This window comes from Acipenser ruthenus, chromosome 9 (genome assembly GCF_902713425.1).
Source record: "Acipenser ruthenus chromosome 9, fAciRut3.2 maternal haplotype, whole genome shotgun sequence".
Taxonomy (NCBI): domain Eukaryota; kingdom Metazoa; phylum Chordata; class Actinopteri; order Acipenseriformes; family Acipenseridae; genus Acipenser; species Acipenser ruthenus.
In genome coordinates, this window is record NC_081197.1 from 54430091 (window position 1) to 54443310 (window position 13220).

The window sequence follows — 13220 nt, forward strand, 5'->3', positions numbered from 1 at the left end:
TTCCTATTCTTTCAGTACTGGTCTTATACCGCAGGTGATTTGGTATTATCATAGTATTTCCTAAGTTGTTGTGTTTTGTGTTTTTTGCCTTTATTTTTTGTATTCATATCCGGATACACTTCAAAATAGAAATACATTACTATGTATAACAGATACATAAAAACTGAATAGGATGCACATTTATACAGTAATATACTGAAAAGTGTATTTGTCAGGAGATCTATAAATTAATCTTGAAATATTAACCCAAATCATTTACTGCCTCTAAAACTGCTTCAAACCACACTGATTTTCAGTTTCATAACTTTCTCTTCTTAGTTAGGGGAAGAGGTACCAACAAACCCCTAGGCCAACAGGCAATGTGAATGGTGTGTAAAGAAAAGGATGACTGTGACTTTGAGCAAATTCACCATCCTTGGGTTTGGTTCAGAATTATCTTATCACCAGTGAGTTAGTCCTAAGTGAAGTCTGGAGACAATGTGAAATATTACATTGTTCCATGATTTTTTTTTTTTCACCATTGAAGTCTTCTGTTGGAATTTAGATTTTTTATTCTCACAGATGTATTTCAATGTGGTGAAAAACAATGTGAGATAAACCATTTGTCTGAAAGAGTTTCCAACCAAAGAGAAAGGCAAAAAAAAAAAAAAAACTATTGCATTTTTTCCATTTAAATAAGATATTATCCAAGTGAAAAGTTATGGTTTTAATAAACAGAGTCTCTTCATTAAAACTGCATCTTATTCCACTGAGACTGTGTTTGATATAAATGGAGAAGAAAAAAACAGTAACTGGAACGATGTCAGGTCTGAAGTAATTTATTTCAATGACACCATATAAGATATATTTTCAATTACATGTCTTTGCATCTAAATCAGCTACGTTCTTCCTGAAAAACTCATAGTTTTAATGAATAGGATATACTATTGGACTTTTCAATTACATGTTTGAAATTACATTGGCCCAGAGTTATAATATTGATAAACAGCAGTACACTTATGAAGATTTGTGTATGCCTGTCATTCAAAACCCCATCTGAAGTATGAACCAGCTGAAGAACTGTTGATAAAAGATTTATGAGAAATAATATAATATTTTTGCCTATATCCTCACTAAATGTACTATCTTCTTATATGTTTGACGTGCAGCTATGTTACTGTCATTGTTTCAAATGAAACTGTGTGTACATAATGAATACAGTGCAGCATGAATCATTGGTAGCGGAAGCTTTTTACCATTTGGAGGGCGAAGCTTCCTCAATGGTATTTTCAACAAATTCAGCTCAATGCAGCCAGATCATGAAAAAATTGCTACAAGAAAGTGTTTCTTTTCTGCCGCCTATAGCGTGAATGATCAAAAATAAACCAAAAATGAGGGTGGGGCTTGTTTAAAGCCTTTACAATCTTAAAAGGAAAAGACAAAGTTAACCCTAACTAATACTTTAAGCAAAGGACACAGTTAGAAATGAAGTGTAAATAGACTCAGGACAGAGGGTAAGAGACACATAGAGAGTGGGGAGGGTATGGAATGGGTTACTTAAGCCTGGGACACACATGAGCGGCACGGCACCACTGGGCATTTTTACGGTGCGATACCACTAGTCCGCACCCGGGCACACATGAGCAGTATGCACTACGCGACTGACTTTTTTTACAATATTGTAGAAAAATTGAATGGTACAGTACAGTAGTTGTCAGTACCACACCGTAGGCTATGTACTCAAGTATAATTTACATATATGGCCAAAAGTTTTGCATCACATAGTACGTTAGGATGGCGACATCATTAAAAAAAAAAAAATATATATATATTATTATTTATTTCTTAGCAGACACCCTTATCCAGGGCAACTTACAATTGTTACAAGATATCACATTATTTTTACATACAATTACATTATTTTTTTACACATTATTTTTACATACAATTACCCATTTACACAGTTGGGTTTTTACTGGAACAATGTAGGTAAAGTACCTTGCTCAAGGCTACAGCAGCAGTAACCCACGACCCTCCGGTCAAGAGCCCAGAGCCCTAACCACTGTGCCACACTGCTGCCCCTATATATATATATATATATATATATATATATATATATATATATATATATATATATATATATATGAACATAATTTCGATATTTTATTTAACATGCAATTTTATTGTAAATTTTATCATGCAATCAAGAAACTACAAAATTATATTGCAAAAGTCTACTGGAAACTACAATAGTAGTACAGTATTTCATATTAGATTTCGAAATGTCACATTTTTCAATTTTTGGAAAACTACGAAGCGGTATCTTATTCAATATGTTAACGTAACATTATTCAGCAGGTTTCATTTGACTTTATGAAGCATATGTTATTTACATGAACTGAATATAAACATATATTCCAAGTAATATCTGAATAATTGCTAGCATTTAAACTGAAAGAATTACATTTCTTTGTGAAACATGGCATTTGATAGATGGCTATAGGTAAACAATAGAAGGTAGTATTATTTTTTATTTATTAACATGTTCTTAGCCTTAGGATTTTATACAGAAAATTATATTTTGTTCGATTAAATAATGGAATATCTAGTCAATTTTAAATGTAGTTTACCATCCAGCAAACAGTATATTTTATCACAAAATATTGGCCTATTAGCTCTATCTCTAGAGATTTATTTTGGTTCCTGTAGCCAGAAGCAACAATATTAGGAAATAATCGTTCTACATACCGAAGGACAAAACCTTCCCTACCCTCATGAGAACAAAGAAATGAATCATGAATATATTATGATGGATAAGTTACTTTTATTGAGCAGGTAAATCTAGATTCCTGCAGTCTCTTTTTAAAACAGGTCAGTGTTATTTCAAGCTGTACTTTAATGGCTGGAATTTTAGTTCTGGGATGTAAATCGAAAAAAGGTACAAAAGTTTCACTCAGATAACCCAACAAGGAGGAGCATCCATCTGAATAATGGATGATATAATAATGAATCTTAACTAGCTTGGAAGTTGTATGTTAAGTGTATTACTTGTACAGTAAACAAGGTTGATAAGGTTTACTGCAGACCCCTGTGTAAGTTGAATAACTTCTAAGTGCTCTCTACAGAGCATACACTAATGCACAATATGCGGATACGACGTGAACTGATGATGTAATGTTTTAGGACTGCTTAAACCTTAAGGTAAGAAAATGAATGTGTTCACGTTCAAAATATTCATATACAATCGAAAGCGTATCGAATTATTGCCAAATGCAATCCAAAACACCAGTACTCAAGTAGTGAAGATTGGTGCACTATCAAAGTATTTATCGTGTGGCAATGGGACATTTTTGTATGGGGATCATAAAAAAAAAGGAACTGGTCGAAACAAAAGCCTTGACCTCATTGGGTGTGGTTGAAAACCACTGCTTTAGTCACACAGATCAGTATTTTATAACATAGTTTTAATTCAGATTTAAAAAGTAAGAATTAAGGTTGTGGTTTGTGTTAATTGGTAACACAGTAGGGGAAGGTTATTGTCAAAGACAGGGCATTATTTTGATCATAGATAAGGGTGCTGAGGGTAGACAAGAAGTGAATGAATGAGATGTGTGAATGAAACTGAAGCTTAAACAAAACAGAATTGTGTATTTGTATACATATTTTTTCCCCTTTGGTGGACACACATCAGACCACTGGCAGCATTGGATTTAGAATGATGTTGTTTCTGGAAACGCGAACATAAATGTAAAATAAATACATGGCCAAAAATGTAGAGCAAAAAAAAAAACCCCAAAAACATTACAATAAAATGTAGCATCATAGGATAATCTGTCCATTTCGGGAAAATGTACAACTTTATGCATAACTTACATCCTAAAGTAGTGTCATTTAAAAAAAAAAAAATCCTTACTAATTATACCTACCCTAGACAATTGTTTTGTTTTAAAAATCCCTGTAGAAAGCTGCTTAGCCTAACAATGATTTAAAATTGGCAAGCTTTATATAACAATACATGGCTTTACAAACTTCCTGCATGTTAATTACAATTTTTTTTTTTTTTTTTTTTGTAATTTGGAAAGTGATTTTATTCTCTGAAGGTGCTTTGACTGCTGTGATGTCTATGAGTCCAAGGACATTCAGAGACATAAAAGAAACATGTTGCTTAAAATTTAGTTGGGCACTTATGCTTGAGCTTTCTGCTCCCTCCTATCTCCAGACTATCATTTTTCCCTACACCTCCTCTCGCCCCCTCTGCTCCTCCACCACCGGCAGCTTAGCTGTACCCCCCTCCACTCCCTCGCTTCCAGCTCCCGCTCCTTCTCCACCCCTGCCCCTCAGTGGTGGAACGACCTACCCATGGATATCAGGACTGCTCAGTCCTTAACCACCTTCTGGCACCTCCTCAAGACATACCTGTTCAGACAGCATCTGTAAACCTCACAGCTCTCAACTATACTGGACTATATGGCACCCAATTGTACCAGCACTTGCATCAGTTTGTACTTGCACTGAACTGCTCCATAACTTGCTGTATTCTACTACTGCTCTTAATTATAACTTCTTCCTGTATCTTGTATTTGACTTTACTCTTATAGGTATCTGTATTCACGTTTTTTTGTAATTGCTCTTATTTCAAATCATTCTCATCCATTTATCGTACTTACTACATGCTCATACAGGACTTTATTCGTGTAAGCAAATATTTTTAATGTAAGTTAACTGTTCTTAGTCGAACCCGCTCTTACATGTAATTATTTACTGTATTCTCTATTTTTTGCTCTTATTGGAATTTGATCTTTTGCTACTGATTTTATTGTACTTTACAACTGCTCTTATCTGTAATGTGATATTCTGTAATGTGATATTTTGTAACGATTGTAAGTCGCCCAGGATAAGGGTGTCTGCTAAGAATTAAATAAATAAATATATAATAATAATAATAATAATAATTTAAATGTTTAGAATTTCTACATGTTATCAAACTTTTATCAGCATTATAGGGCTTGCTATGTAAATAAAATGTGCCTCTTTTAAATGCAAACAGTTAGGCAGAAAATTGACACACAGATTAAATGACGGTTTCATCAATATGTGAAGTTGAAATGATATGCATGCACACAGTATATGAAAAACACGCTAGGAAATATAATGAAATGGTCCTATATTTACTTTGTATTCACCTGCCATTGTTAACACTGAATAAAACATTTAGAAATGAGGAAAGAGATGATAGAAATACACTACAGCAAGTAAATATAGACAGTAAATATAATCTTTTAACATACATAAAAACACCAAGGTTACACAAAAAGATGTGTGCAAAATTTCAAGCAATCTATGTTGGTTTTCCCCCTAGAAAACTAAATGTATAAAATATAGATTACTTCTGTACATCTGTTGCTATATATCAGGACTCTGTTTTAATGTAACGTTCTCACAAGGATCCTTAGATTTTGTTAAGCGCACTTAAATATTAATTCATATTTGTCAAAGTGCATTTTATACTATAAAAAGTAATTATGAAAATAACAAACATTGCTTTATCCCTAAGAGCATCCTTCAGCTGACTTTTAGATATGCTTGAAAGTCTTAATGCGCTACCTAATACAAGGAAGCAGACTTTATTGTTTAAATTCCAATTACTGTATCTGTCATTGTGGTCAGAGATTAATTGACTTCCTTGCCTTCAAAGTGTCTGGGACCTGTCAGAGTCACCTTGGTCAGGTTAATAGATGGCTTCTGTAATTTAAAATGAAAATGTCAATCTAACAAAGTGTGCAACATAACCATGTCCATGGTTAAGATACACGAAATCAGGGGTGACCCTCGGGCGAATTCAAGAGAGGGTTGATAAACTAGATAAAATGAGTTGGTTTGAACTATGTTGCAGTCCCTATACAGCTGTTAGATTTAAATATAGAGGCTTGTCCATTGAGAATCTCTGCATTTAAAAATACCGATCCGGAGCTCGACACCGCCTGAATTAATGAGAAATTATATTAAACAAGCAGATTTAATTTACAAAAGAAAAATATATTTTCTGGAAAAAAGCCTCAAAAAGGGGGGAGCGACTTTTACGCCAGTGCGACCTATAAAACGATTTTTATGGTATACAGTACTGGTAAGAAGGCCAATAGCTATTTGCACTGCTGCCATGGAAATGGAGCTATGGTAGTCAAATCCATTTAGACTCTGTGTGGCAATAGCAGGGGAATGTAATCAGGTATCATGCTTCAAAAAGCAATCTACTATTGAGTAGCAAGCGGCTTTTCTGTATGCTTATTATATTCAAGCCTTTCCCATGAAGTTGCCAAAAGATTACTAAAGTGTCAGCTTTTGACAACATTTAAAACAACCAATAGTAACATAATTTGACAGCTTTAAAAAGAAGCCTGCAGACTTATGACATGTCTTTGTTGTTACAAGACTGTAAGCATATGTATTTGTAAAGGGAAATGCATCTCTGTAACAGAGTATCATCTTATCCAGAAAAAACCTCAGCGAGCACGTCTGTTGCCAATTACAAGAATTTCAGTTCTTTGATCCTCCTGCACTTTCGGTCCACACAACTCCCATTCCAAAGCCCTTGTCATTGTTTATTTATATATTTTTTTCTTTCTCTATATATTGCCTTTAAATATGCACATATCCTGTCACTACGCCGCATTTGCAACAATATGAATGTTCTTAATATTAGTGTGAATACAAGATGTATAAAGAATATGTGCAAGGCAGATTTTGTGAACCTACTCTTTTCTGCAAAAAGAGAACAAATTATACTTTATTTTATTCCAAAGGAAATGTATTATTCTGTTTTCTGGTTAAATGTTTAATCCCATTTTGATATTGTTTATACATATTTAAATCATGGACAAGCTGTAAATAGAAAGATGACATGTTTGAGAACACTTTTGAGGTCACAGGAGGACTTCAGATTTGTGATAAATCATCAGGATGTGATGAGTGAAACAGGAGATTATATATAACGTGAATCTAAACAAGAAGAATAATGTATTAGTTGACTATAGCTGTGATATTTCCTATTACCATGTTATACCAAATCATTTTAAATGATGGGACTGGGTCTTGCAGTTTGAATGCTGACAAAGTGGATTAGCTCTGACCCAGGTGAGGATAACACCTTCAGAGAAAAAGTGGTACTGGCTTTTTGTTCTGGAAACGTCTTTTGAATTATCATTGATCTAATGCTTGTGTGCATACACAGCAAAACCCCCACATTTCCTTTGACACTTTTATGAAAAAAAGGAATCAGTCCATTGCATTACCATAAATAAAATCCCCAGCATAGCCACTAAGACCAAAGCATTTCAAGCAATGACAACACAATGAGCCAGATTTTCCGCTATGGGTAAATAAATTGACCACAGTGGAAAAAACAGGCCAATGTGTTGTACTGGAACCCAAAGAACTAATACCTAAGATGTATGTTTGCTGTGACACTGATGATTAAAATCTAGAGAAAAAGCTGGAACCTAATGGAAGTTTTGATATTTAATGAAATGGGAGGATAATTGCTTAGATGCTGGGCACGGTAGCTGTCAAGGCTTCCATTCTTATCTTTCAATTAAGTATATTTACTAAGGTTTGTTGACTAGATACATGCACATAACTTCAGACCCTACATTGTAATACAGGGGCTGAGATGACAGCGAAAAGCAGTAAAAGACTGAACAGTCCTGAAGATAACCAGTAGCTGCTTCCACCACAGGGGACGAGGGAAGAGAAGGAGCGAGCAGGGGAGGAAGGAGAGTGAAGAGCAGGCATAACAAGTCGGCCAGTAGAGGATGAGCGGCGAGGGCGAGAGGGAATATAAGGAGACATGAGGGACTGTAGCTGATGACTACAGCGATAGGCAAGAGCAAGGACCTTAAATTGGATGCGAGCAGAGATAGGTAGCCAGTGGAGAGTGCGACGCAGAGGGGTAGCATGAGAGTAGCGGGGTTGGGAAAATACCAGACAAGCAGCAGAATTCAGAATGAGTTGAAGAGGGCGAATAGCTGAAGCAGGGAGACCAGCGAGGAGAGATTTACAATAATCCAATCTAGAAAAAACAAGAGCTTGGACCAGGAGAGGAATAAGTAGCTAGAAAAGGGCGGATTCTAAAGATGTTGCCAAGAAAGAAACAAATATGTGTTAGTGAAGAGATGTGTTGAGAATAGGAGAGGGAAGGGTACAAAATGACACCTACGTTTCTTGCAGAAGAAGGAGAAAGATTGATAGCATCAAGGGAGATAGAGAGGTCAGAGGAGAAGTAGAAGGAAAGTAAGGGACTTCAGATTTAGAAAGGTTGAGTTTGAGGTGATGTGAATGTGTCCAAGATGAGATTATTGAGAAACAACCTGAAATGCGGGAGGAGATATGGGAGTCAAAGGAAGAAAAAGAGAGAAAGATCTGAGTATCGTGAGCATATAGTATGTGATATGAGAAGCCAAAAGAGGAGATAAGAGTACCTAGTGAGCAGGTATAGAGTGAGAATAGAAGGGGTCCTATGACAGATCGTTGAGGTACATCTTCAAAGAGAGAGTGAGGAGAAGAGAGAGAGCTACACCAAGAAACCTGAAAACAACGGTTAGAAAAATAGATTGAAAACCAGGCAAAAACAGCACCTGAGATTCCTAGATCAGAGAGAGGGGAAAGGAGAAATGCATGATTGACAGTGTCAAAGACAGAGGAGAGGTCAAGGAGAATTAGAATGGAGGAGAGGGAAGCAGCACGAGCACAAAGGGGAGAGTTGGTTACAGAGAGGAGGGCAGTTTCTGTGGAATGTGCAGGACGGAACCTGGATTGAAGCTGGTCGAGCAGACAGTGCACAGCTCTCTCAATGGCTTTATAGAGGAATGGGAGGAGAGAGACAGGGCGATCGTTTTGGGGAGAAGAAGGGTCAAGAGAAGGTTTCTTAAGAATAGGGGTGATATGAGCAATTTTGAAGGCAGAGGGAAAAGAACCAGAGAGCAGAGAAGTGCTAATGAGGGAGGAGTTAAAAGGAAGAAGAGCCGGGGTAATAGATTAGAAAAAGTGAAAAGGAAGGGGATCCAGAGCACAAGTAGTTGGCCTGGAGTTCACGATTAAGGAGCAAAGGTCAGAATCAGATATTGGCATAAAAATTGAAAGTGAGGGAGGGGGAGTGCAGGAAGGCAGGGTGAGATCAGATGGGGAGGAGATGGGTGAAGATGGATTGGAGAATAGCTTTGGGATATATCAGCTAGCTTTGAACAGAAGGAGACAAAATCAACAGCTGTAAAAGAGAGGGGTTGGGGAGAGGGTGGGGGTTTTGCCACCCAGCTGCTTATCCCGCGATTTCCATGTGGAGCGCATGCGAGTCCAAATGTGTCACTCCCGTGAGAATAGCGTGCAGGCACTTATATGTGCATCTGCAAAGTTTAACACGTCTTTTTAACGCGCTTCAATGAAAAAATACAAAAACTGTATTATAAAAGTGTATGCCATTTTGTTTTTTACTGGCAGATGGCAGCAGTCCCTAAGAAATGTGCTTGACAGACCGGGTCATCTGTATATACCCAGCTGAGAGTAATAAATGGATGCCTGTGTATATACAGAGAATAAAACAAGGAGATGTATTTGTTTGTTTGTTGGTGTTACAGGTTGTAAGGAAGCCTTGTCAGGTTTGGTACTGGTCAAAACAACCTATTTATTTATTTTACCTACACTTCACAGATAATAATTCATATAATAGCACTATACACCTGTGCCTGAAACTGGGGAAGACACTGTATATGACGTGATTGAAAATGTGTGACGCAGGTTATCTGATGTGTATGTGCTAGATAAAGAAGTTAGCATTGATGAGGGTTTGAAGTGCATCTGCTTTGAAATCTATCACACAAAAAATAATTTCTAAAAAGTGATATGCCTGCACAAGTATTATAATGTTATTGTAATGCTGTCATTGTAAAAATGATGTTATTTATACTTATATAATGCTGCCATTGGAAAAAGAAAATGATGTTATGTTGTGATCTATATTTAGGACTTCTAGTTTTCATTTCTTTTATTTTCCATCTCTCTCCCTCCCTTTAAACCTTAATTAATAGTTGTTAAGCCTTAACTGAATACCAGATTGTTTAAATTAGCGACACACTACTAGAAACTAATGCAGTGGAAATTAATAAACTGAATTCAACGATCAGAGCCAGAACGAAATGCAGGTTCAAATAGAATCAGGTGAGATCAATGCACGTTGTTTGTTAACTCAATCAAGATATGAGGGTAAAAAGAAACAACTTCCTATGGTAATGGCAGCAGTGTGGAGTAGTGGTTAGGGCTCTGGACTCTTGACCGGAGGGTTGTGGGTTCAATCCCCAGTGGGGGACACTGCTGTTGTACCCTTGAGCAAGGTACTTTACCTAGATTGCTCCAGTAAAAACCCAACTGTATAAATGGGGAATTGTATGTAAAATAATGTGATATCTGTATAATGTGATATAATGTGCTATCTTGTAACAATTGTAAGTCGCCCTGGATAAGGGCGTCTGCTAAGAAATAAATAATAATAATAATAATAATAAATAATAATAATTAGTGTTTGATTAAGAAAGCGAATCGGCATCACGTGATCAAAAATAAAACCCGAAACCTAGAAGCCCTATCTATATTATAATGCTACAACTGTAAACACATTATTGTTATTTTGTTATTTAAGTTCTATTTCCGTCATAATTACAATAAATAAATACAATAAAAAAAGCGTGTGTTTAAAAAATATAGTAAACATTGTTTTGAAAACTGTCCAAATTGCTTAGGGCTAAGAATGAAAAATCTGCAGAAAAAAAGGAGCATTTTTAACATGGAAATTGCCAAAATAAATGGACGGCTGGGTGGTTAAGGAGGGAGGAAAAGGTGGAGAAAAGTCTGTGGGGGTTGTTAGAAGACAGGATGAGAGATTCATAGTATGAATGTTTGGCAGAGATGAGAGTTGACAAAAATGAGGACAGGAGGGGATGATAATGATCTAGATCAGAGGGGAATTTGGATTTCATCCATCTCCGCTCAGCAGCACATAAAACAGTACAGGATGAGTGGAGTGTAGAGGACAGCCAAGGCCGGACAGGGGCAAAGCGAGTCGGGTGGGAGACGACTGGACAGAAGGAATCAAGAGTTGTGGTGAGAGACGAAGACAGATTCCTGGTAGCCGAGTCAGCTGAAAGCAGGGAGAATGATTCAATAGGAGGAAGAAGGGAGAGAGCAGAAGAAGTAAAGGTTGTTGAGGAAAGGGAGTTCAGATTGCAGTGAAAAGAAAGAAGGGGTAGAAATAGACAGTGGGGAGGATAGAAGAAGTAAAAGGGAGATGAAAAAGTGATCAGAGAAGATCATGCATGATACATTAGGCTGATGCAATTACAAAGGTTAGGAGAGCAGTACTTCTTCTCATTTTTATATATGTTGGTGAAGTACATTGCTTTATGTTTTTAGTGTTACAAAAGTTTTCCCTGTACCCACTGAGAAATATTATATATTTCTGATGTAAATTACTTGTCTTTATTTTGCAGTTGCCTAGATCCACAGATGGAAGTATGTTTCTTTTCCAATTAAACGACTGACTGTACAATTACATCTATAACACTTATCAGGAGGCAACACACGGCAATATAACAAAGCAAATCAATGCTAGTTAATGATAATGCAATAAACCCTTTCAAATTGGCAGGGTGGAGTGTAATGGTTTATGTGGAGTTATGATGATATCCAGTAGCTGTCCTTGACCTTCTGAGGAACTTGAGATGGCTCAATTATATTTTTAATACTCTTTGGGGTAACTGGAGTATGGTTTGTCTCAGATAAAGTTGAACTTGGTCACTCACAGTATATTATAGTCCAGAGGTTCCCAACTGGTCTGCCGCCAGGGCTGCTCAAGTGTGCAGTGAAATTTCAGAGGCAGACAGTATAACATGAAGTCACGGCTACTGATAAGTAAGCAAAGTAAACAAGCTTTATTCAGTTAATAAACTTTATTTAAGCAAGTCTAAAAATAGAGTGGTTTAAAAGGTACCAAAAAACGTACTGTACCTTATTTCTCTTTCCAGCAAAGAACTCTAAACTCGTCAACACAATGAGCCCACAACGCAGGACCATCCGCATTACGCGTTGCATGGTTGCCCATGGCAACCTGAGAACTTTCTTCCATTTTTATCCAATGTTTAACGACGTCGAAAGTATACCCGGTTTACAGGGTAGCCCTACACTGTCAGAACGTAAATGGAATCATATAAACATAAAATGTTAATCAATTTCCTTGGATCTTTTTTTTCAAATCTCTAAATCTCAATCTGGTCACCTGTGGCAAGAGTTTTGTTTGTGTTGACTATGAGTTACACCCAGCAATATTAGTCAGCTCTGAGTTCAAATGATGCTCTGGAGGACTAGCGGTAAACAAAACCTTGCAGTTTAACATTTAAAGGTGCAGAGCGTCCTTATTGTAAGAAAACAATAATTTCTAATTTACTTACCAATGTGTATAAAACATGTAGGTAAGCAGTTTTATTCTTACATTTTTGTAGTTTACGGAAGAACAATACATACAAAAAATAAATAATTAAATAAATTATCGTAGATACAAAAAAGTAATAAACAGTTAATTCAACAGTAATAAGTTCTATAAGCTAATTTGTACTCTCTTCAGCCCCTTCTCTACAGGTGCACCTCAAGGATCTGTTTTGGGACCCCTCTTCTTCTCACTCTACACCCGTTGCTAGGCATTGTCATCTCCTCTTTTGGCTTCTCCTACCACCTTTATGCGGACGATGCACAGATCTTCCTCTCCTTTCCATCCTTTGACTTCTACATCTCCTCCCGCATCTCAGAATGCTTCATGCATTATGTCATTGTAGATATAACTTGTTGTAATCTTGACTTGTTGCATCCTAGTTCATGTTGTATTTTAGTATTATTTTCACTTACTGTAAACTACACTGTATTTAAATATTAAGCTTGCACTGTAACCCTTTCCTGCCCCATAACCCCAGTGTCGCCTTGGATAAAGGCGCCTGCCAAAAAAATAAATAATAATATGTCATGGTCATCAGCCTTTCATTATAAGGACAGGTCTGAATTTTCAGCCAAGACAGGGTATCTATGCTACTAACATACTTGTTTCTTCTTATTTGGTCAGAAAAAGTCTAAGTTTCTAAGGTTTACATAAACCAAGTCACTTTTGCTTACAATCGTCAGCTGTCCTGGTAGGACAGAGAACAGAAATAGAG

The 13220-nt window shown here is 36.5% G+C and overlaps 1 protein-coding gene across 7 annotated transcripts in view; it reads left to right on the top strand.

The window, feature by feature from the left end:
* Positions 1-12907, top strand: part of LOC117406002 (dachshund homolog 1-like) — a 253072-nt gene extending 240165 nt beyond the window's left edge. Inside the window, exon 14 of one of the 7 annotated variants that reach the window (XM_059030265.1) lies at positions 12641-12907. In XM_059030265.1, the coding sequence (XP_058886248.1) occupies positions 12641-12795 (155 nt within the window). In that variant the 3' untranslated portion in view covers positions 12796-12907. The remainder of the gene's footprint in view (positions 1-12640) is intronic. The other 6 variants (XM_059030264.1, XM_059030266.1, XM_059030268.1 and 3 more) reach the window with 6 other exon arrangements.
* The last annotated feature ends 313 nt before the right edge of the window (positions 12908-13220 follow it).